Source organism: Camelus ferus, chromosome 4, assembly GCF_009834535.1.
Source record: "Camelus ferus isolate YT-003-E chromosome 4, BCGSAC_Cfer_1.0, whole genome shotgun sequence".
Taxonomy (NCBI): domain Eukaryota; kingdom Metazoa; phylum Chordata; class Mammalia; order Artiodactyla; family Camelidae; genus Camelus; species Camelus ferus.
Window position 1 is genome coordinate 18798284 of NC_045699.1, and position 25709 is coordinate 18823992.

The following is a 25709-nucleotide window of genomic DNA, read 5'->3' on the forward strand; positions in this document are numbered from 1 at the left end:
GACTTCCCTGCACGACACTGGGACGCCGGCACTCACACCAGAGAAAAGCCCGCAGTCCTTCCGAAGCCACTAAGTGCTTGCTTGGTGCTGTGGGCTGGGGCAGGAAGACCTTAGGGGCTGGAGTGGCGGGCAGAGCACTCTCCCACGCAGCCACTGCCGCCCACTCCCAGGTAGAGCACTTCTGCAATTTTGAGTATTTTCCTGCTCTCGGCCGCTTGGACTCCAGCGTTAGAATTTAATCTAGTCTTCAATTACATATAGGGTCAAACTTCAGCCATCCCGACCTCCACCTCCAGAACATCCCAGGTACAAGAGGTGATGACACATAGTCGCACTATGTGCCAGGCCCTGTTTGAACACCCGCTTCGTGCTCCCAGAGGGGGTCCTGTGAAGTGGCTTCTATCAGAAATGCCACTCTAGCCAGTAAGTGGCAGAGATAGAAACCAAATTCGGGATGATCTCAGATCTGCTCATAACTACTTTGCTTTTGCTGCTATAACTATTCTGGAGTTTCTAAATCAAAGTTAATCTGGTCCCAGCCATTCCTAGAGAAAGAAAAAGCCAAACTTTTTGTTTTGGGTGGTGGCTCAGGTCCTTCTTCCTAGGGCAGTTCTAGGATTCCAGGTCAAGGTGTCATGGCAGAAGAGGCCCTGGTCAGGTGACTGTCACTAGGATCTCCTTGTTCCAGCCTGCTTGGTACCCTGAAGGCCAGCGCCTCCTCAAAGGCCGCCCTCTTTTAGGCTTGACTGTCCAGTGGGGCCCTAGCTGGAGCTCCAGTGCCTTATGCCCTCAGTGTCCATTTTCCACGGACACGTGCACAGCCATTTGCTTGTCTTTCCAGATCTATCACTGGCAAAAACTGCAAGGCCCAGCTTCTCTCCCAATCTCCAGGAAATCCAGCTTTCTTTCTGGGGAGCCAAACCACATTCTTCCTTTCAGCTCTGTCCCAAGTCCTATCCTGTCGTCCTCCTAGACCGCCAGCTCCACTGTGTCCTAAAAATCCAGGACAGAGTGACCGTCTCCTAAGGTCAGAATTACCCAGATCTGTAGGATACCCAGCATGCACTGGCCACTTAAGAAGGAGGAAAATACTTCCTACAGACAAAAAAGAAAAACACATCAGTTCATTTCTCAGTGTGTCACAGAGCTGCACCAACTGTCTGACAGTGGTTTTCCATGTTGTCAAGATTTTACTCCTTCCAGTATTTTAGGTGAAAATATATTCATATTAACTCTAATGGTGTAAAACACACCATCATTTCATGTTTGTGACTTTCAAAGTGTAGGCCCCCTTTCAGGGGACTCAAAGGTCAAAGCTCTTTTCCTGTTAACACTGTGACATTACCTGCCTCAGTCTCTTACCAGTGTACACTGAAGTTTTTCTGAGGCTACATGCAGTGCTATGTCATTATCTCTCTGGCAGTTAATGGAGTGTGTGCTTATGTATTCTTTGTTATTAAAATCTGTGTGTAAATTTCTAATATGGTAAATATTGATATTACTACATAAACAAAAGTTCTTTATATTCCTCAATAATTAAGAGTAATTAAGTCCTCAAATCAAAAAGGTGAGAGCTGATACTCCCAATTAAATTATTGGTAAATGCTTCTTTAACATCTAGAATTTTAAAATATTTATTGAATGACAGCTTTTAGACTTACATTGTTATTATACATCATTGTGCACACATAAAAAGGAAAATATACGCAAAATAAATTCATTAAGAAATTCGTATAATTTCTTTACTCAGAATCTCTATTCTTCTGAATCATGTTTTTGACTCAAAATTATTGATGTCCTTAATTACCAGGTGCTGGTGAGCAGCATTTCTTAAAAGTATTTCACTATTGTTTGCTTTTAAGCCACTAATACCTTGTGGATGCATTTTGATGCTGACACATTCTTGATGTTGTTTTCAAACAACAGGCAGCATGTTTCTTTTCCAGATGGTCCTTATGATTTTTTTGCTGGAAACATGGAGATTACAGTTGCCAAGTCATCCCACTAGGAATAACCACTGAGTTTGTGCATGTTCAGGCAGTGACAGAACATCTCAGCCGCCACCTGGCCAACCATAATTATAAAATGCCATTCATTGTAAGATGCACCTGAATTTAAGAGATGTTACAGTGCAGAACAATGTCAATTTTAGTACCAATGAAATTTGGAATTCACTGAATATAATTCATTCCTCTCTCCAAGTCCTGCTAAGGAAATGACAGGGAATTCTCTTCCCAACAGGAACTCTTATTGTCTATGACAGATCTGTTTCAAAATCAAAGCTGACCACTTGGGTTCTGTCTAGTTACAACTGCACAGAGACAGTGCTCAAGCCAAAAGCCACTGGTGAGTGCTTTAAAGGATGCAAGTGACATTGCTCCAGATACGCCTCTGCTGGTCTTCTTGCAACTGTGTTAACCTTCTGATGTTTTCATCCACTCTCTTCATTGCTAACATTTTTTCAATGAATATAATCTTAGTAATTTAACTTCACAACCTATCATTAGGTAATTAATTTTGAAATGGCTTTATATTAGTAGTGTGTTGCCTTAGCAATTACTGTTAATGGTTTAATAAAAAATCTGATATCTGGAGTAAACAGCTTGGGGAGAGTGGAGTTAAGTGGGGAGCAGGGTGTGACAGCAGAAAACAGAACTGCTGATTCTGATGAGTTTGCTTGTGGTGCCTTTGGTCTAAATATGAGTCAGTGATACAGATCTAGGAAAGAGCAGGTTTTGGAGAACCACCCTCCCTTGCAGGGAAGTCAGGCTGCCAGCATCCTCTATTTTTACAGAATATATAACTATGGGTGTTTTTGGTCTAAGTAAATATAATATCCAGTTCAACTGGTTACACAAGTGGGAATCACCAAGTCACAAAGTCTGCCTTGGGGAAAAAATGCAAACACTCACGTAAGTGAAGCAAGAAGTGTCTGAGCAAAGATGAAATTTTCTGTCTTTTCCTGTTTGGCCAGAGATTTTCATCACTGATCTTGCTTGAGGCTTACTGTTCAGGCCAGTGATTCTCAAGTTTGTTTCCTACATTGGTAGCATCAGAACCATATAGCAACTTGTTAGAAATGCACATTTCTAGGTCCATACCCCACACCTAGTGAGTCAGAAAGTCTGGGGACTGGAGTCCCTGCTTACCAAGCTCTCTAGCTGATTCTGCCCTCGCGCTCAAGTCTGAGAATCAACACTTAGCCAATGTGCAGCGAGGCAAAGCCTCACTCTTTGCTTATACACTCTTTAACTATACACTTGGCTTGCATTTGGTTTTCCAGGGAAGCAAAGACCACTGCTGCTCCCAAGGGAAAGAGGAAGAAAAGAGCAAGAAATCATCCTTTCATCAGGCTCTTTACCAGCAAACTGGGCTCAGAGTCCGACCCCTCTCCAGCTAGGAGAGGGGGAAACAAAAGAAGCCACCAAAGGTGGTGGTGGTGGTTTTTTTTTTAAATCTAAGACAAAAAGTCTCCAGGCTCAGAGCTGTGGGAGAGGGTGGCCAGAAGCAGGGCCTCGCCAGGGAAACACGACTGCAGCCACTCCAAGAAACAGGCCCCCATTTGCTGCTTGGGTGCTCTCCTGTTGTTGGCTGACATCCGTCAGAGGCCGCTTCCTGCCGTTGTCACTAGGTCTCTCTTCAGAAGTGCCTCTCTCCTTTCTCTAATGTGCACTGGAAAACCACATACAATGTTAGTACTGGGTGTATAACAGAAGTAAGTCAATTCTGATTTGGAAGTCTGAGGCTTTGCCCATGCCTGAAGTGTGTGTTAACTCGTGTTTTGACCGCCACTTCTGGAGAGAGAAGCTGTTCCTTTGTTAGATCACCGTAGCTGGCAAATGTGTAGCAGCAATTCTGAGCACCTGCTTTGTGCCAGGCTCTATATTAAGTGCTGAGAAATATGAGACAAAATCTTGCTCTTGGCATTGTGGAGCTTAGATGAGCAGAGGCACTCAGGCCATGGGAACACAACACGATTCTTGCTAAAATGGAGGTGCATACGTGAAATGTGGAAGCAAACGGGTTGGGGGGGCCAAGTCTGCAGAGGAGGCAGCCTCTGTATTGGGATGTGCAAGGTGTAGAGGATTTCACGAGGCAGAGCACTGAGGAGGGAGAATACTGTCAAAGGAACTGTATCTGCAAAAGGATGGAGGTCCGAGAACGCATAATAACTCAGGAAACTTCAATACTATGTTTCAGCTGGAAAAGTGGCAGAAGAGGAGGCTGAATTAAAGGACTAATAGATAGTGTGAAAAGAGTAGGTCTTTAGGAAGGAAACTTCAATGGCTGAAGAATAAAATAGACATCAGAAACTATTAATAATGTCTCTCAATAATCCAGGTGCGGGATGACATGGGCATGACTAAGACATGCATTCACTCTTATACATCGTTTATGCAACTACTGAATTAGCTCTGTGCCCTAGACGCTTTTCCAGGTGCCAAGGATAAAGTGGTGGGCAAAGCAGATGCTGCCTCTGCCCTCACAGAGCTTGCAGTCTGGGGGGAAGTCAGACATTAAATGTTGCATAAGTAACTCATTATAGCTTTGCCACATGCTATGAAAAAGTACAAGTCCCATGACAGCAGAGGGCAGTGGGTGGGATCTTGTCTGAAGGCAGCAGAGAAAAGCCTTCCACAAAGAAGTGAATTCTAAGCTGAGAGAAGTGAAGGTTGAGGCAGAGGAGGGTAAAAGGAATTGAAACAAAGGATGTGACTGAGATACAACAGTTGTGATAGATTGCACTATTGATTCCAGATACTTGACACACTCTGCCAACCCACGGACATGGGACCTGACCTTGTCATTGGCTATAGCAAATGGAATATGTATGGAATTCATTTGTCCATACCTGAACAGAGGCTTTGAAAGCAATTCCAAGTCCTGCCTCTCCTCGTTTCCCTTTGCCATACGCCGAATGGGGACTGCCTCTTCAGGCTGGATCCCAGAATGAAGACACAGAGAGCAGAACAGAGCTGCCGTCAACCCACAGCCAACTCATAACTTGAGCAAAAAAAGAAAACAAACTGTGTGTTGTCAACCACTGAAATTAGGGGGGGATTATTTCTTAGCATAACCTCATGAAGGCTGACAAATACAGAAGGAGAATTAATAAAGCTCAACTACTGATGAGAGGCAGGCTATGAAAGAGTGGGAAAAAATAGAAGACAACTTCAAATAGCGTAGCCTGAGTGATCAGAAGGTTGCTATGTTGCAAACCCAAAAGGAGGGAAGATAGTGATTTAGGCTTTGCTGTGTTGAATCAAAAGGATAGGTTGAACATCTGGGAAGATAGATTCTTGCCAGACCAAAGCCAAAAATAAATTTAAAAAGGGACATTATTGTTTGGACATACATACTGAAATACTTACAGACAAAATGTAATATCTGAGATTTGCTTTGAGTTTGTGGGGAACGGTGTTGGTTTGGTGGTTTAGATGGAACACCACCAGGTTTGAGTGGATTGTTGAAACTGGGTGATAGACACGTAAAACTAGTCTCTCTACTTTGTACGTATTTAAAATTTTCCATAATAAGTTTTTTAAAAAATTAAAGCAAAGGGCTTCAGTAAATAGTGTCTGCATAAGAACCCATGTAGCCGACAGCACCAGAAAGGCAGGTTGGGGAGCGAGTGCTGGGGGCTCGGCCTTTAAAGCAGCCGTTCTAGTCGAACCTGTGGTTGTTACCTGTCCCCTTCATTCCAAAGGGCACAGATTTAGCAGGTAGGTTACCCTCACCTGAGGAAGCAAATGGAAATGGCTTGAGAGGGCCCCCACCCCGCCAAGGCCTGTGCGTGAGAAGGCCCTTCCACCAGGGGAGGCTTTGGTCAACAACTGACTGCCAGCACCCTGGGTAAGGATCTGGTGGTGCTGCAGCCACAGACTCCTTGGAACCAGGAAACTCGAAAGGTCAGGGATTGGTCAGTGCCACGCCTCACAATCCAGGGGGCCCCTTGGGGCTGGGCTCTGTGGCTACTGACATGGGGCCATGAGGGAGTCTCTGGAATGCCAGAGACGTTATACCCACTCACAATGGCCTATACACTTCATCCTTCCTTCACTCTGTCTTGTCAGCCTTTCAAAGACCAAGAAACACTTTGGGGAAATGGAGGTGACAGGAGTCAAGGGGGAAGAGACCAGGCTGGGGTAAAATGTGAGTAAGGGACAGATGAAATTTATTTGGCAGAGAAAAAAGATCGGGCAGGAGCTTGAAGAAGGATTATAGGGGACGGTCCTCTAGTATACAAGGGCCTTGAGCAAATTTAAATGCCCAAGTAGAGAAACAGATTGAAAATGTAAATTAGAAAAAAAGGTAATTAATGACACTAGATCCTGAAGGAGATGGAAAGAGGTGGGATTGAGAACTCAAGATCTTACAATTGGCCTGGAGAAAAGAGACAGCATGGAATAGACAAGCATTGTTTTGTCCCAGAATATCCTCCTTTTCCGAGACTTTTTGCCTCTCCAGTGAGGACTGGCCACCTCCTGCCCCCAACTCCATTCAGATGGCTACCATAGGAATAGCCACGGTGATCCACTGTGACCCGACTCCATGGCTAGAGTCCATTGGTCCAGGAGTAGGTCTTGACCCAAGCTGGCTAATCAGAATGCATCCGTGGGAATTTGGAATCAGAACTGAGCTCTTCCAGCTCCATCTGGCTGCCTGACGGAATAGATCTGAACCAAGGTACTATCTGTGACGTGCTCCAACGGATGGGAGGGGTAGGCAGAACTGGTTGAGAGCATAAGAGAATGATGAAACAGTCCCAGAGAGAACTGTATGGACAAGAGACAGTCCAGATGGAAAAGAATTCACTGGCTCCAGCCAAGCCCAGGGATCTAGCCACATCCAAATGTTCCCAAGATACCCAGGAACCTTTATAGTAAAGTCACCTTTTTTGCTTAAGCTAGTTTGGGTAGGGTTTCTGTGACTTAAAACCAAATGTCCCAACAAAACCCTATGCTAAGAAAGAGGGGAATATGGAGAGTATATTGAACATCTGGGTACATTTTGAGGTTGAGAGAAAACTGAAGCAGTTCATGCTTCTGAGAGAAGTGGGAGGAAATGTTGTCTACTGAAAATGAGAGGTCTAAGTAAGAGGTCAGGGGCTTTAAAAAGTAGAAAAGATTGAGGCCAATGAGATTATCCTTTTTTACTAAATCCTCTGCTCATTATAATAGTTGGAGGCAAGGATCTAAAATGTATGTTCTGTAGATGAAGACAGTCAGTGTCAGGAAAATTCCAGACTAGACACCAAGAAGAGCCACAGGTCTTTAATCATTCTTGGTAACCATGGAGCCTAGGGAACAAATGGTAAAGAAGTTAGGGGACACTTGACCCTCCTCTGAAGTGTGAAAATTCATAGAAATTCAATCCTAAAAATATGTGAAGGTTCCTAAAGTGAATGGACCCACCACAAGGGCTGGGATTTCTCTTCATGAAAAAGTTACTGATTTTAGGATGGAACCTTTGAGATAACTTGTAGTGCTCATTTTAGAGAATAATTTGGGCATCTCCTTGCAGATACCACTAACTACAAACAACTCATGGATTTTTTTCGTCATGGTTGCCTTTCCAGCCAGTCACTTAGGAGCAAAACCTGGATGGGACCCAGGCTGTCTCTGAGCCGCAGCTCTCCCTGCCCTCTCTGTGGTGCTTCTAGGGTCTGTGTGATTTCCTACTGGATAATGAACTTGACTAGATTAAATCCTACTCTCAACTTCAAGCCATGGAAGAATCTGCTGGAACCCCAGTGTCAACTGTTGCCAGAATTTTCATCTGAGCTTGTCAGGCCCAGAAGGGACATCCCCCAGCTTCTAGCTAGATGCAGCCTAAATTCTCCTGTGGAGACCAGAACCTGAATTCCATTTGCATGATCAAAAGGAAAAGTTCAGCCCTCAGCAATTCCTTAGGGCAGTGATCATGCAGTGCTTGATAAAGAAATATTTTAGATAAAATATCAATAGACAGTAAGTGTGACTATGTAACTAATTATTGCTATGTTAGGGCTTAATTATGCCCTTTTATTTTTGTTTTGTGTTTGTTCTTTTTTATGGTTTCTTTTCCCATTTTCTTTTATGTTACTTGAACACTTTCTAGAATTCTATAGTGTTTTCAAGCATATCTCTTTATATAGTTCTTTTAGCCGTTGCTCTGGGTATTACATTATATATACGTAACTAGTATAGTTTACTAGTGTCACCTTACCTGTTCAAGTGAAGTATAGAAACCTCACCTCCTTTTACATCCTTCCCCCAACATCTATCATATCATGGTATTAAATATTTTCTCTACATACATTTAGAATCATCTGTGTTATAATTTTTGCTTCAACTATCAAACATTTAGAAAACTCAAGAGGAAAAGGAAAGTCTCTTTCATTTATTCACATTTTTGCTTACTGTGTTCTTTCTTCCTAATATTCCAAGCTTCATTCTTCTATCATTTACTTTCTGTTTAAAGAACTTCCTTGAGTCATTCTTTTAGAACAGGTGTTCTGGCAGCAATTAAAAATTTCTTTTCTTTCATTTAAGAATGTCTTGCTTTCCCCCAACCCATGAAGGATACTCTTGTTGAATTAGGATTACTTGCTGAATTAGGATTCTGGGGTTGGCACTTTTTCCCCCGCCCCAATGCTTGAAAAAAAATTACGCCACTTCCTTCTAGTCTCCCTAGTTTCTGTTGAGAAATCTACTATCATTCAATTATTTTTCCCCTTTAAGTAACATGTTTTAGCTGGCTTTCTGATGCTGCTTTAGTAAGGGATGAGGGAAGTAAGGTCTTATTTCTGCCAGGTGGAGATAAACAGCCAGATTGTCCAGTTGTCACCTGGTGAGGGACTCCTTTATTGGTGATGGGGGTGGAGGTCAAGGCTCTCCACTGACATCATGGCGGGTCTGGGTTAGGGGAGGCTCATTACTGGCTAGCGGGGATGCAAGTTCACCTCCCTTTGGCTTTCTCTGACACTACCCTAGCAAGATTGTTGGGAAACCTGCTTACAGCCTCATAAGGGTGGAAGTCCAGGTTTCCATTCGGCCTTTGCTCCTGTGACTAAGGTTAGGCCATAGTTTGGGGGTTCCCCCACCCCTATGGTGTGTAGCTAGTGTAGAATGTTATTATCTGAAAGTTTGTCTTGCTAGGATGCCCCTTTCCTGGTACTCTGACTAGAGAAGGCAGACTTTTATTGAGGATTTTTTGGTCTATTCCTGTTGGAATTTTGAGTTGCTGGCTTCTCCAGTTCTGTGTCTGTAATACATGAGGCAAAAAGAAAACCTAGGAAACCCAGCACCATGCTATTCCTTGGATTCTTCAGGTCTGTAGCCAGTCTGCCTTCTTTTCTCCACCTTTCAGATGCTTGTTTTATATATAATGTCCAAGGATTTTACTTAGCAGGAGGAATAGGGAAAGTATGTCTATTTAAGATTCCTGGAAACAGAATTCTATGGGAGCAGAATTTTATAGCAAGCCAGTGGTCTCTCTGATACCAAGGGACCAGATGAGTTGCTGAGATCAGGTGCAGATAGAAAAAAGAGAAGCAAGGACTGAGACCCAGGGAATCCCTGTCTAGAGCTTCCTAGAAAGGAAGCTAAGAAGGCACAGCTTGTGAGGTAAGGAGGGAAAACAGAAGAGGCCAACATGGCTGTAGTTAATGGTCTTTTTAAAGGATAGTTTAAGTGGGGACAAGATCCTGACTACAGCAGGTTTAAGAAAGAATGGAAACAAAGTGAAAGGAGCAAGTTATTAAAGCCACACATTGTGTGATGCCATTTATATGAAATGTCCAGAGTAGGCCAATCCATAGTGACAAGTAAATTAGTGGTTGCCAGACTGGGGTGGTGGGGCAATTTGGAGGAATGGAGATGGGGAATGGCTATTAATGGGTATGAGATTTCTTTTGGGGCTGATGAAAATGTTTTTAAATCAGATTGTGGTGATGGTTGCACAACTCTGAAATGTATTTTCAAAAATTGTATACTTTAAGCAGATGAATTGTATAGTATGTGAATTATATTTCAACAAAGCAATTAAAAAAGGAAGGAGGGAAGGAAGGAAGGGAAAAGAAAATGACATCTTCTGGGAAAAACTGTGGAACTTTCATGCAGGGCTGATTTCCCTAATATAGAAAGTGTTAACAATCCAACAGAAAAAAAAAAAAAAACAACCAACAGCAAAAGAACAGAAGAATACATAAAAAGATGCTTAACTCATAGTAATAGAGCTATAATGTAAAACTACATTAAAATAACATTTCTTCCATCTATCAGACTGACAAAATCCCAAATTTAGTAACACTTGGCAAGACTTTGGAGAACCGAGTATTCTCACACATTGTTAGCAGGCTGTAAGTGGGAGCAACCCTACAGAGAACAATTTAGAAGTGTCTATCCACATTACAAACTTACTTAAGCCAGGCATTTCTACTTCTAATAATTATCTCGTATTGTTACTTCTGGACATAGGGAATGATTTACAAGCAGGGTCATTCATATTATTGCAGCTTTCTTTGTTAGCAGCAAATAATTGGAAACAAATGTCCATTAGGAGGAAACCAGTAAAGGGCAATGAGAAAGCTCTTTATATATTAACAGAGAAATTCCCCATGATGTACTGTTGTACTTTTTTTCTTTTGGAAATATAGTCAGTTTACAATGTAGTGTCAATGTCTGGTGCACAGCATAATGTTTCAGTCATCCATATACATACATGTATTCGTTTTCATATTCTTTTTCATTACAGGTTACTAAAAGATATTGAATATAGTTCCCTGTACTATACAGAAGAAACTTATTGTTTATCTATTTTGTACATAGTAATTAGTATTTGCAAATCTCAAACTCCCAATTTATCCGTTCTCACCCCCTTTCCCCTCTAGGTAACCACAAACTTGTTTTCTGTCTATGAGTCTGTTTCTTGTAAATAAGTTTGTGTCTTCTTTTTTTTTCAAGATTCCAGATATAAGTGATATCATATAGTATTTTTCTTTCTCTTTCTGGGCTACTTCACTTAGAATGACAATCTCCAGTTTCATCCATGTTGCTGCAGATGGCATTATTTTATTTTTTATGGCTAAGTAGTATTTCACTGTATAAATATACCACAGCTTCTTTACCCAGTCATCTGTCAATGGACATTTAGGTTGTCTCCATGTCTTGGCTATTGTTAATAGTGCTGCTATGAACATTGGGGTGCATGTGTCTTTTCAAATTAGGGTTCCATCTGGATATATGACCAGGAGTGGGATTGCTAAATCACATGGTAAATCTACTTTTAAGTGTTGAGGAATCTCCATACTGTTTTCCATAACAGCTGCACCAAACTATGTTTCCACCAAAAGTGTGGGAGGGTCCCCCTCATGATATTGTTAAGGGAAGAATTCAAGGGGTAGCATGACACACATGCTACGTTACCATGTATATAAAAGAAGATGATAGAATATTTTTGTAGCAACCCATCAAAAAAAAAAACTGTATAAACAAACTAATGCTACAAGGTAACTGCAGGGTGAGGGGAGGAAACTGGAAGGTAGGGTGAGAAAGTTGTGCATATACCTCTTCATAATTTAAAAAATTTTAAGCCTATCTTTTAGATGAGAGAATGTGAGGTGAGGAGGTGGACATAATAAATGTAGCAATTTTTCTTAGTCTGTTTGGCTGCTGTAACAATAACACCATTGACTGGGTGGCTTATAAACAACAAATTTATTTCTTATAGTTCTGGAGGTCAGGAAGTCCAAGATTGAGGCAACAGCAGATTCAGTGTCTGGTGAGAGCCCACTTCCTCACAGACTGTCTTCTTCTCACGGTGTCCTCATATGGTGAACGGGGCAAAGGTGCTTTCTCAGGCCTCGTTTATAAGGGCACCGGACCCGTTCGTGAGGGCTCCACTCTCATGACCTAATCACCTGCGGAAGGCCCTACCTCTTCACACCACCACATTGGAAGTTAGGATTTCAACATAGGAATTTGGGGAAGACACAAACATTCACTGCATAGCACAATTAGTTACAGCTTTGCAAAAAGGAGGGTGTGGGGATTTGCAAAGGATGTGGTGGAGTCAACATGGGATTTCTTAAGACTAGAGGTACTGCAGCATATTTTTAGGCTGATGGGCACGATCCAGACGTTTAGATTGTTTCCTGACTTTTGCTATATTGCTGAACCTTTTAAATACCTCCATTATATCTGTCTGTCTGCTATCTGCTTATGTTTCTTTCTCCATTAGATAAAAAGTTCCCTAAAAGTGAGGACAATCTCTGTTCATCTCTGTATCTCTTGCCCCTAGTCTGGTGACATAAAGTAGGTGCTGACATAGGTGCATACGTTTGTTGAAGCATGGGGTGGAGGATCCCCCCCCACCCCCCATGGCTGGCCACCATCTGAATCAATCCACACCACCTCAGCACCAAGTTCAGTCTGCCGTTCCCTCCTTGTAGCAAGGTCAGCCTGAGTTGTAATCCTCAAGGAAAGCCTCCCCTAGGCAGCACAGCTTAGGAGAGGAGAAAGGAAGGCTTTGCCAGTAGCAGGAACGACATAGGCACAGTTAGAGGGACATGGGTGAGGATGGATGATGCAGTGGTGGTAGGGAGGATGAGGATAACTGACATTCATTGAGAGTCTACTGTGCCCCGAGAACTGTTTTTTTTTCATGTATTTATTTGTCCCTGACAAGAACTCTATGAGGAGATATTACCACCATTTTACACATGGGGGAACTAAGGAACAGAGAAAGTGAGTAAGTTTTCCAAGATCACATAGCTATTAAGGAATGAAAACACATGAGACAAAAGAAGATTGCCCTGATACTGTGACTTGATCTGACTAAAAAAATTCTTTTGAAATTTCCATCATCCCCTTTGCTTCCTGCCCACCACCAAATATTTCATAAATACATGCCAAAGCTTGTTTTCCATAACTCTGCAAAAACATCCCTTTGTCCCTGACCCATGGGGTGAGAAATCCATTGTAATTCTTGCTCCTGGATGCAGTTACAGAAAAGTCAAGGAGTTTTCCCAGCTTCATTTCTTTGACTTAACTTCCTTTCTCAAACACAGCATGGCATGCTGTAAAATTAGTTTCTTCCTACAAGTAGAAATTGCCCTTGAAATTTAGTTTTTTTCTGTCAGAAAAAATCTTTTTTTCCTGTTTTCTTGACATGAGCCAAATCTGAGACAGGTTACTGAAATGAACAAGGTCATTTCCTCCCTTACAGCTTCTCTTCCCTTCTGTGTTTATACCTCTCTGGAAAGAATCTCTTTTCCCAAACACACTTGAAAAACTCATTTACTCAGTGAGTTAGGGGAAATGTTACCTTTACTGATTGCTTTTATAATTACTTGAACTTGGTGCTATTGAATACCTAATGTGTTCTCTCCAGCCAGGATTCTCGTGGTTGAGAGACTCTACCTCTGGGCCCTGTTATGAGCTGAGTAGTGTACCCCTGCCCCAAATTCTTATGTTGAAGTCTTAACCCCCAGTATTTCAGAATATAACTGTATTTCGGAGATAGGATCTTTAAAGAGGGATTCAGTTAAAATGAGGTTATTAGGATGGTCCCTAATCCAACATGACTGGAGTCCTTATAAGAGATTAGGACACTGACACATGTGAGGACACAGAGAGATGGCCCTCTGTAAGTCAGAGAGGCCTCGGAAGAAACCAATCCTGGTGACACCTTGGTTTCAGACGTCTAGCTCCAGAATTGTGAGAAAATAAATCTCTGCTGTTTAGCCCCCTGGTCTGTGGCATTTAGTTACGGCAGCCCTAGCAAACTAACGTGGGGCCTACCTCTTTCATGGAGTCTACCACTCAGCTCCCAAACCTCTGTGCCCAACGGCCTATTGAATATCTCCAATCGTGTGTCATAGACGCCTAACACTCAGTGTGTTCAAACATCTCCCCATTTTCCCCCACCCTGGTAACCACTATTCTAATCCTATTTCCGTGGGCTCGGCTTGTTTTTAGGTTCCATACGTGAGATCATACAGTATTTGTCTTTCTTTGATTTATCTCGCTTTACGTAATGCCCTCAAGGTCCGTCCTTGTAAATGGCAGAATTTTCTTCATTTTTACAGCTAAATAATCCATTTTATATATATAAAATAATCCATTATATATATAATATAAAATTTTCTGTACCCATTCATCTGTCAGTGGACACTTGGGTTGTTTCCATGCCTTGCCTATTGTGAATAATGCTGCAATGAACATGGGGGACCTCTTCACGGTCCCATCAACTCCCCAGGCTGATTGAATTACCTTTGGAATTGCAGTCTTGTTAGCTTGGAGCCAGTTATGAGGATGTTGCTGGCTCTGCAGGGGGGTCCACGGTTGGAGGGCTTGTTACCAGGGGTTCAGGCAGGCGTGGATTCTCTATGGTCCCTGTTGGTATGGGACTGCCTCCAGCACCTTGTTCAGTAGGATGGTGTTGGGAGAGGGTCTCCTTCAGGTTCCACAGCTGGGTCCTCAGACAGCAGCCTGTTACCAGGTGTGTGGATATAGCTCTCACCATGTCACTGGGAGGACTTGGTAACTGGATGACTCCCTGGGTGGGCAGGACTGGTCCTGGACTGTGGCTGAGAAGGGCTGAAACCGAGGCAAAGGGCAATTTCAGGTTTCACAGCCAAGATTGAGGTATGCAGACCTGGCTCTGGAGCCATGGATAGACATGTCCCCTGCCAGGTCCCTGGGGGTGCTAGACTGTTCCATCACGGCTAGAGAGGCTGGAACCAAGTACAGAACCCTCTCAGGATTTCTGGGGGCACAGAATGTCTGCTGCTGGGTCCTTGTGTCAGTAGGACTGTTGGCTGACAGTGACTAGGACAGGCTGGAGCCCAGTTAAAGGGCTGTTTGAAAACCTACAGTTTGACGGAGTTTGGCAGGCTTACTTCTAAGGGCTCCCAGATCACAGCTGAGAGTGGCTAGAGCCAGTTCATAGGCCACTTCAGGATCCACAGCAGGACTGAGGGTGTATGCCTATGGTCCAATGCACGAGGGGGTGTGACTCCTCTTGGGTTCCTTAGTATATGGTGTTGGCAACAGAACCAAAGCCCAATGGGGCTGTAGCCGAGTCCTCAGATATGGAGCTGTTTCAGGTGTGTAGCTGCCACTATGGCCGGTGAAGTCAGCAGCCTAGGTTTGTTCCTGCCTTCTCAAAACATCTCTCCTTGGTCTTGGCCAGCCCCAGAGTTTCACAATCTACCTGGATCCCCAAACTACCACAAAGATACTTTTCTTACTGGATGGATGCTGCATGGTTGTTGGTGGGAAGGATATGAGCAAGAAAGCATTATTCAGCGCTCTTGCAGATGTTACTTCTTTGAATGTTCCTTTTATGAAGTTTTGACCTCTACATAAATATTACAAAAATTTTACTTGAAGTATAATTGACTTAAAATATTAGTTTCAGGTGTACAACATAGTAATTTGATATTTTTATACACTACAAATTGGTCACCATAAGTGTAGTTATCATCTGTCACCATACAGAGTTATTGACTATATTCCTTATGCTGTACATTACATCCCTGTGACTTATTTATTTTATAATTTGAAATTTATACTTCTTAATCTCCCTCACCTATTTCACTCATCCTTCTCACTGACCTCCCATCTGGCCACCGTCAGTTTGTTTTCGGTATCTATGAGTCTGTTTCTGTTTTACATTTGTTCATTTGTTTTTTTTTTAGATTCCACATATGAATAAAATCTCATGGGATTTGTCTTTATCTGACTTACTTCACTTAGCATAATACCCCCAGTTCCATCCATTTTGTCACAAATGGCAAGACTTCATTCCTTTTTGTGGCTGAGTAACATTCTATTGTGTATATGCCACATTGTTATGCATTCATCTATCAACAGACACTTAGGTTGTTTCCATATCTTGGCTATTGCAAATAATGCTGCAATGAAAAAAAGGGGTGCATGTATCTTTCTGAATTAGTGTTTTTCTTTTCTTCAGAAAAACACCCAGATGAAGAATTGCTGTATCATATGATAGTTCTATTTTTAATTTTCTGAGCAACCTGCATACTGTTTTCCATAGTAGCTATATCAATTTACATTCCCAACAGTGCTCGAGGGTTCCCTTTCCTCCACATCTTTGTCAACACTTGTAATGTGTTATCTTTTTGATAATAGCCATTCTCACAGGTGTGAGGTGATATCTCATTGTGGTTTTGATTTGCATTTCCCTTGTGATTAGTGAAGTTGAGCATCTTTTCACGTGCCTGTTGGCCATTTGTGTTTTCTTTGGAAAAATATCTATTCAAGTCCTCTGCTCATTTTTTAATGCTTTTTTTTATGTTGAGTTGAATAACTGTGTATTTCAAATAGTAACCCCTGCTGTATCATTTGCAAATATCTTCTCTCATTCAGTAGGCAGCTTTTTCATTTTGTTGGTAGTTTCCTTCACTGCACAAGAGCTTTTCGGTTTGATGCAGTATTTATTTTTGGTTTTGTTTCCCTTGTCTGAGGGATATCCAAAAGAAAAAAATATATATAGACATTGCTAAGACCAATATCAAAGAGCTTATATTTTTTTCTAGGAGTTTTATGGTTTCAGGTCTTACAGTTAAGTATAATTCATTTTGAGTTTGTTTTTGTATATGGTGCGAGAAAGTAACCCAGTTTGATTCTTTTGCATATAGCTGTCTGGTAAAATTTAAATGTGGGCTCTGGAGTAGAATCTATTAACTAAAAATTATAAGTTTCAGATGTGACAACTGTATTGAGGCTATGTGGCAGAACATCCTTACCCTTAGGAGACACATGCTGAAGTATTCAGAGGTGAAATACCATGGTGTTTGTAATTGAATTTCAAATGGCTCAGAAAACAATTGTGTGTATATACACACAGGCACACAAAATTTAAAACTATTGTACGTCAGTGGCCATTATCAGGAAAGTGAAAAGTTACTTAAAAAACGGGAGAAAATATTTGGACACTATATCTAATAAGGGTATAGTATTCAGAATTTATAAAGAACTCTTACAACTTGACAACAAGACAAGCCAATTCAAATTTGGGCAAAGAGCCCTTGTACACTGTTGTTGGGATTATGAAAATGGTGCAACTTCTATGGAAAACAGTATGCAGTTTCCTTAAAAAAATAAATAGAACTACATAAGATCCAGCAATCTCACTTCTGGGTATATATCCAAAAGAACTGAGAGCAGGACCTTGAAGTGATACATGCACATTTTTGTTAATAACAGCAGTGTTCACAATAGCTAAAAGGGGGAAGCAGTCCAAATGTTTATCCACAGATGAACAGGTAAACAAAACATGGTATATAAATACAATGGAATATTATCTTGTCACATGCTACAACATAGATGAACCTTGAGGGCATTATGCTAAGAGAAATAGGCCAGTCACAAAAAGACACTGGAAGTGAGGATAAAAACTTCTATTCATTGTCATTAAAGAAAAGAGGACATGCTTGCCTGGATAAGCCACAATATTGAATCTAAAAGGAAACTGTATATTGGTTTATAGTTAAATGAAAGTTTTACTGCTTAAATAAAAAACTGAAGTAACAGGTTTTTTTTAAATTTCAAAATTGATTTTTATTGCAGCCAAGACAGTGGAATTAACTGTACATAATAAACTATTATATATAGATACACTTCTTAAGTTATAGGGAATAAAGTTTATTTTGGCAGAGAGTGTTAAGACAACATTAAAGTTGCGTACATTAGTAACATAACTCAATATCCTAAATTTGATATAAATGTGACACATTTTCTTGCTTTCCTGTGTTCAGCTAAATCACCACAAACTAAACTGTTCTATAAAACTGATATGCTTCCATGTAAGTTTTCCAAATGATTCCAGTTGTATGAAGTATCTAAAGTAGTCAAATTCATAAAGACAGAAAGAAGAATGGTGGTTACCAGACTGGGAGAAGGGGGAGAGGGGAGTTGTTTAATGAGTATAGAGTTCTAGTTTTGCAAGATGAAATAGTTCTGGAGATATGTCTCACAACAATGTGAATATACTTAACCATTTTTTTTTACTTAACCATTTTTAAGTATACAGTTCAGTAGAGTTAAGATGGTAAATTTTATGTCTTTTATCAGAATAAAAAATGCATCAGGAAAAAAAAACCTGAGGGATAGACCTGGACTTGACTCTTTGCCTCCTGTTAATTTACTACCACTTCTATAAAAATAATGAGAGCTGAAAAAAAAAAAAGGGCAAAGGACTTGAACAGGCATTTTTCTGAAGAAAATACACAAATGGCCAAGCACATGAAAAGACGCTCAACATTATTAGTCATTAGGGAAATGCAAATCAAGACCACACTGAGGTACTACTTCACACTCACTAGGATGGCTATAATTTAAAAAAGAGAGAAAATAACAAAATAGCAAGTGGGAATGTAAAATGGTTCAAGTGCTGTGAAAACACTTTGACAGTTCCTCTAGGAGTTAGAGACAGAATTACCATATGGACCTATCAATTCCACTTCTAGTTATATACCCAAAAGGACTAAAGACAGATAATCATAGAAGCACTATTCACAATAGTCAAAAGCTGTAAACAGCCAAAATGTCCACCATTGGATGAATGGATTAACAAACTGTGGTCTATACATAGTGTGATATTATTCAATCATAAAAAAGGAATAAAATACTGATACATGCTACAACATGGATGAACATCAAAAACATAAGGCAGACACAAAGATCACAAATTCCATTTATGTGAAATATACAGAATAAGTAAATCCACAGAGACAGAACACAGATTGTGGTTGCCAGTGACTGGTGGAAGAGGGGAATGAGGAGCAATTGTTTAATGGATACACGGTTTCCTTTTGGGGTGATGAAAATATTTTGGCACTAGACAGAGGTGATGATTGCACAACACTGTGAATGTGCTACCTGCCTTTAAACTGTTCACTTAAAAAAATGAACAATTTTATGTCAATTTCACCTCAACAACAAAAAAATCACATACACCGATTTTAATGCATTATTTCACCGACCCTCTTTACATTAGCTATCAGATGATCAATCAGGAGTTAGTAGACTCTTTCAACTCTGAGTTTAAGCCTGCTTCACATTCAAAACTTTGTGATACTGAGGTGGAAGATGTAATATAATCTTGGAAAGTAAAAGTTATTTTGCAGGAGTTTTTTTCTTAAAGAAAAAATATGGACAAAATATGTAACAGGTAGTATATGTTCCTTCCTTCAGGGTACTGATTCAGGGTACTCGTGGGCTTCAAAGTTAGATCACTTGGGTTCTCATTCCCACGAATGTTCTGGGGAACTATCAAATGCACTGTATCTTTCCTACATCTTTCTATTCTGTAAAGAGTTGAATCATTGCTGATTCAAGGTTTACTATAACACACTCTCCCTCTGCTGGTTGGCTCCATATTACCACACTTTAAAAGCCTAATACCAGAGCTAGGGTTATCATCATTTAACAAATATTTACTGAGCCTTACTTATTATGCGCCCTGCACTTTGCTGCGTCCTGAGTATCTGGTGGTGAAGGCATGGCCTAATTTACCATCTAGCAGGGGAGATAGACCATAAGCAAACGATTTATGTATCATGATTAAATATTACTATAAAAGAAAACACTGCTACAGTAGAGGAAAGAAGTTCTATTTCTGGTTGTGTGGTCAGGAAAGGCTTCTCTTGGGACAGACATCTATCTATTCTGAAAGATTTGTATGGCGTTAACGAATGGCGACAGGCGAGTTTGGGGCTGTGGAAAGTTTGTGAAGCCACGTTAGGAAGCGTGGAAAGTTTGTGAAGCCACGTTAGGAAGCGTGGAAGTATTTAAGTGCACTGGGAAATAAATGGTGCGCTTCCAGCAAGGAAGAGATACAATTTCGCGTTTTAAAAAGACCGCAGAGGCAAGACGGAGAGCAGGGAGACTATTTGGGAGGCACCTAGACTTGGAGTAACTGGGTTACTGGCTTGCGCGACAGGGTGGCTGAGGTGTTGATAAAACGATGACTGCAGGGCGGGGAGGACAGGCGGATGACTGAGTATAAGAGAAAAACAAAACACAGCGTCTGGCTCTCAACAGCCGGAACCAGGGCAGGGCACGCACCTCAACTGGGAATCTTCGAACGGAGTTTGAGGTACAGGAGAGCCCAGGAGAGCTGAACTCCAATTTCGCCGTCCTTCGCTAACATCAGACGCAGAGTACCCCGGACCGACCGGGGCTCTGCTGTACCCGGGAAAGAACAAGCAGTGCAAAGTCTAACCTCAGTAACTATTCCGAGGCCGCTTTCCCAGAACCGCCCAACCGCTGACTAGCCCCACCCCCGGAAGTGCCGCCCACCCAGGCTTACTTCCGCTTACCCAGGCGCCCGATGATCTCGCGAGAATTGGAAGCGCCTATGTGACTTGGGCTCAGCGGAAATTGGTTCCTTTTTCGCGGCGCCTCGGAGGCAGTCGGTTGCCTCAGAATGAAGGTAAGGAGTGGTGGCGGGCGATGGTGTAGGCTTGGGGAACGTGGATGGACTTCCAGAACTCCGTCCTAGCTCTCCAAAAGCCTGGCTCTAGGTGGAGGACAGTCAGAGGGAGGAGATGGGTCGCCCTTTTGGCGCCGGAGCTCCTTGGGTGAGCGGATGGCGAGTGATTGCAGCTGGAGCTGCGCCGTGAGGGGAGCGCCATGGTTGGCGTTCTGGCGCCCAGCCGGGACAGAGGCGACTGTGTTGCCCGCCAGAGGCGGCACGTAAGTCGGGTTTCTTGCTCCGGAAGGGTGAACAGCTGCGGAACCTCCTAAGCGTCAGAGTCACTTGGCGAGGTTTGAAGAAAGTAGTTTCCTATTTTTAGTGCAGTGCTGGTTGCGCGGCATTATGCACACAGGTGTTTTAGTGAATAAATTTGGTATGAGAATTTCTATTGATTGTCGGGGGGGGTGTGCCATGAAGGGCTTTTTGCAATGGAGTAATTTTGTGGTGGTTCTGCGGTTTTCATGAAAATTCTCTCCCCTCCCCGTCGTGTAATCCTTAGCTGAACATCTCTTTCCCGGCCACCGGCTGCCAGAAACTCATTGAAGTGGACGATGAACGCAAACTTCGTACCTTTTATGAGAAGCGCATGGCCACAGAAGTTGCTGCTGACGCTCTAGGTGAAGAATGGAAGGTAAAAGCTTACGACCAAATTGAGTTGTTAAAGCTATTTAAAGAAATGGTAAACGTTGTTGGTAATTGGTATGTGTAATGGGGTTCAAACTCTGCGTTTTCTGACCTTGGGCTAATTACTTCCAGATGTCACTTTATTCGGTGGAGCTATCAGCTGGTGGGGTTAAGAGAACCAAATGGAAATACTACATAGTTTTTGCCTTGCAAGCTAATGGTCTCCAGAGTGTCTTCGAAAGTGCCAGGAAGGATTGCTTTTGACTTATTCGTTCGTTGCTCATTGATCCTTTTTTTTAACAATGTTTCTTCCCCAAGAGCTATTACCTCTACTAAAACATAAGTTAAAAGTATACCTTGAATGAAAGGTATTTGCTAATTGAACTTGGCAAGTAGGAAGTATAGATAAAAGTGACCAGAGAATAAAGTTTATTGAGAAGTTTCAAATTGGTCTTAATGAACTGTACTTCTAGCATTGAGAGTATACTTTATAGAGGCTTCAGTCCTTTGTTCAGCATTGTGTCATTGTGTTCTCTTGCAGGGTTATGTGGTCCGAATCAGTGGTGGGAACGACAAACAAGGTTTCCCCATGAAGCAGGGTGTTTTGACCCATGGCCGAGTCCGCCTGCTACTGAGTAAGGGGCACTCCTGTTACAGGCCAAGGAGGACTGGAGAGAGAAAGCGCAAATCTGTACGGGGCTGTATTGTGGATGCCAATCTGAGTGTTCTCAATTTGGTCATCGTGAAAAAAGGTGAGACATGTTAAGATAAATTTTGTTGTCATTGATTCAAAGTTGACTGTCCAATTATTTTTTCATTTGCAGTATCCACAGTTTGACCAATGGACTTTTTTAGCAGTGTGTGAACAATTTAGGGTTCATGCTTGTAAGGAAGTTGAATTAAAATGTCTTTGTTCACTCGTCTCCGTTAGGGGAGAAGGATATTCCTGGACTCACTGATACTACTGTGCCTCGTCGCCTGGGGCCCAAAAGAGCTAGCAGAATCCGCAAACTTTTCAACCTCTCTAAAGAAGATGATGTCCGCCAGTATGTTGTGAGAAAGCCCCTCAACAAAGAAGGTATGGGTGATTATGCACTTTAGGGCTTAATTTCATTGGTTTGTCATAGCATTTTGTTTGCATGTTAGAAGACAAAATCTCTGCCCACTGTTTACCTGGAATCTGAGTTTTTAGGAAAATAGTGGGGGAAGGTCAAGATTTGCAGTTGGTATTAATTCTTGTTATGTCTAGTGCTCTGCAGAGCGTTACAGTTTTTTTTGGAAATTGGCCTTTGAGTCGTCATTGTTGTGCATAGTCATTGAATGATAAATTCTCAGACATCCATTGCATTGGAGTTAGTTGAATGATAGAAAATTCTGGGATTATGATTGAAGGTGCTCTTACCCATGCCCCCAACACCACACTTGCTTTCTTAACGGTGGTTCTAATTTTTTTGTTTACAAAAGAAATACATGTTTTCATCAACTGAAGTTGCTTTAGTTTCTGGCCTTAATTTTCATTTGGGATGTGGATAGCAGGAGTTGCGTGAGAATTAGAAATAACTTTATTCAAAATACCAGGTTATCAGATGTGTGGGATTTAAGAAGGAATGTTGTTTATTAGGCAGCATAATCCATCGCCATTTGGATCTGTGGCAGCAGTGCTCTGTATCAGTATTTCTATAGTGAATTATATGAATATTTACAGTAAGTGAAATAAACAGCATGTGAGTTGGATTGGGTTTTCCTGACAAATCTGAAGAAATTCAGTCGAGTTTCAGTTTCCAGGACTGGAGGCTTATCTTAAGCCGGTATCTGGCATATAGTAAGTGCTCATTGGTCACGCATTCCAAATATTTGGACACTTTAATGTGCCAGGGACTAATTTTAAGTGTTGATACAGTGTAAGTAGACAAATTATTACCCTTGTGAACTTTACACGTCTTTTTAAAAAGGCAAATACATGGTAGTTCCTATAGTTGCACCCTTGGAAAGTACCATTGGAGTAGTGAGTATGCTAGTTGACATATGTTTATAAAATGATTCTTGTTTCTTTATAATTAAGGGGTCATTTATCTAACTTAGCAGAAACTGAAACATCGAGCAATCAGTCTTAGAATATTTACCTGAAGTGTTTCTTACTCCAGGGTGTCCACAAACTAAAATCATTACACAGAAGACTCTTGCTCCGAAGTAGATATATAATCCTAGGGGGAGTTTGAATACAAATCATAGGTTAAATGAAGATACTCTCGTGTTAATGGTTTCATTCCCCAGATTAGAAGGCTCCATTTTGAAAAACAGAGATTTGAGCACCAATTGGACTGTACTCTAAGACACAGGAGGATTACTTTAAAACAGTATTAATTATGCATATTTAACTTGTCTGAAAACTAAGCATTAACTGCATCACTATCCAACCATGCTTCAGAGATAGTAAGACAATCTAATTGTGGGAAGGAAATCAGTAGTAAAAGCATGGGGTATGACTTGCTTGTTGAGCAAGGTAACCTAAATTTACATAGGATCTTGAATTTGACATCCACACTATTGGTGTGGCTTAATAAGTTTATCTTTGTGAGGATTAAATGTGCTAATTAGGAAAACACTAGTACTCTTGTAAACAGTTAGCCTGGTCACTTTTAGTAGGACTTCTCAGATTTCATTATATTGACAACATTTAGCCCATCTTGGATTTTTGTTAAAAGGCTGGTAAGTATTTTGAGTTGTAAGGGGAAAGTTCAGATTTTATTTAAAAAGCCTCATACAAATAAATTTTCATAGGAACTGCTATGTTAAGTTTGAGTCTGTTTCTAATGTTTTGAAAATGTAAATAAGGATCCTGTTGAACAACGGTATTGAAGTGATTTGAGTCATTTCAATTTTTTAGGTAAGAAACCTAGGACCAAAGCTCCCAAGATTCAGCGTCTTGTTACGCCACGTGTTCTGCAACACAAACGTCGGCGTATTGCTCTGAAGAAACAGCGTACTAAGAAGAACAAAGAAGAGGCTGCAGAATATGCTAAACTTTTGGCTAAGAGGATGAAGGTAAGTCTTAAGATTTGTGGGAGCAGAGGTGGGTAGTCAGGCCTAGCTTTGGATTTGCATTTTTAACCCAAACGTCTGGTTTTTTTTGGCAGGGGAGGTAATTAGGTTTATTTACTAGTTATTTTTATGGAGGTACTGGGGATTGAACCCAGGACCTCCTGCGTGCTAAGCATGTACTCTAACCACTGAGTTTTATAAACCTCCCCCCAAACTTAAACTGTGCTCTGTTTTGTTTAGGAGGCCAAAGAAAAACGCCAGGAACAGATTGCCAAGAGACGGAGGCTGTCCTCTCTGAGAGCTTCTACCTCTAAGTCTGAATCCAGTCAAAAATGAGATGTTCTAAGAGTAACAAATAAATAAGATCAGATATATCCAATCTCCTTTATTGATTTCTAATTAATGATGAAACAGGTAAATGAAGGTCAAGATACTTAGGTCATAGAAAAGGGGGTATCATAAAAGCTAATGGTGGATCAAGTCTGCAAGAGATACCTGAAAATGATACCCTTAAAATACCCAGTACGGAAGAGACCATACTGGGACAGTGGAAGGATGGCCAGGACAGGGTTCTTTTGGCATTGGTGTGGTGGCTTAGAAAAGGATTTTTTTGTTGTTTAAATGAAGTTGATTTACAGTGTGTTAAAGTTTCTGGTGTACAGCACAGTGATTCAGTCGTATATATACATACACTTTCCGTTACAGGTTATTACAAGATACTGAATGTAGTTCGTCGTTCTCTGCTGTAGGACTGTGTTGATCTGTTTTATATATAGTAGTTTGTGTCTGCTAATCTCAAATGCCTAGATGATCCCTGCCCCCTTTCCACTTTGGTAACGGTGAATTTCTTTTCTGTCTGTGAGTCTGTTTCTGTTTTGTAAATAAGTTCATTTGTATTTTTAAGATTCCACATATAAGTGATATTGTATATTTGTCTTTGATTTGCTTCACTTAGTTTGATAATCTCCAGATTCGTCCGTGTTGCTGCAAATGGCATTTCATTTTTTATGGCTGAGTAGTATTCCATTTGTGTGTGTGTACACACGACATCTTAAATCATCAGTTGATGGACATTTAGGTTGTTTCCATGGCTTGGTTATTGTAAATAGTGCTGCTATGAACATTGGGGTGCATGTATCTTTTCCAATTAGTTACCATTTGATCTAGCAACCCCACTCCTGGGCACATATTTAGAGAAAACTGTATTTCAGTTTTTAAACTAGTTTATCTCCATACTGTTTCCTATAGTGGCTGCACCAAACTACATTCCCACCTACAGTGTAGGAGGGTTCCTTTTTCTCCACAGTCTCCAGCATTTATCGTTTGTGGACTGTCCGGCTAGTGTGAGGTGATTCCTCATTGTTGTTTTGACTTGGGTTTACTTTAATAATCGGTGATGTCAAGCATCTTTTCCATGTGACTGTTGGCCATTGTATGTCTTTGGAGAAGTGTCTATTTAGGTCTTCTCCCAATTTTTTAATTGGGCTTTTTGTTTTTGAGTTAAATGAGGTGTTTTGTATATCCTGGAAATTAAGCCCTTGTTGGTCACATTT

At 41.3% G+C, this 25709-nt stretch overlaps 1 protein-coding gene and 1 long non-coding RNA gene across 2 annotated transcripts; one reads left to right on the forward strand and one right to left on the reverse strand.

Moving 5' to 3' along the window:
- Window positions 1-1652: 1652 nt before the first annotated feature.
- On the reverse strand, window positions 1653-20209 carry LOC116663089. The gene is made up of 3 exons (XR_004319137.1): window positions 20079-20209; window positions 14256-14582; window positions 1653-3672 (listed from the first exon to the last, which is right to left on the reverse strand). It is a non-coding gene; the product is annotated as an uncharacterized LOC116663089 (long non-coding RNA).
- A 97-nt stretch (window positions 20210-20306) lies between these two features.
- On the forward strand, window positions 20307-24535 carry RPS6 (ribosomal protein S6). The gene is made up of 6 exons (XM_006180377.3): window positions 20307-20445; window positions 20990-21121; window positions 21656-21866; window positions 22046-22192; window positions 24002-24159; window positions 24397-24535. The coding sequence occupies exons 1-6, from the start codon at window positions 20440-20442 to the stop codon at window positions 24490-24492; spliced, it is 750 nt and encodes a 249-aa protein (XP_006180439.2). The 5' UTR covers window positions 20307-20439; the 3' UTR covers window positions 24493-24535.
- Window positions 24536-25709: the final 1174 nt, after the last annotated feature.

Coding starts and splice junctions, on each gene's coding strand:
- RPS6 (XM_006180377.3), top strand. Junction 22,193..24,001: donor AAAGCCCCTCAACAAAGAAG/GTATGGGTGATT, acceptor TCAATTTTTTAG/GTAAGAAACCTAGGACCAAA. Junction 24,160..24,396: donor TTTTGGCTAAGAGGATGAAG/GTAAGTCTTAAG, acceptor TGTTTTGTTTAG/GAGGCCAAAGAAAAACGCCA.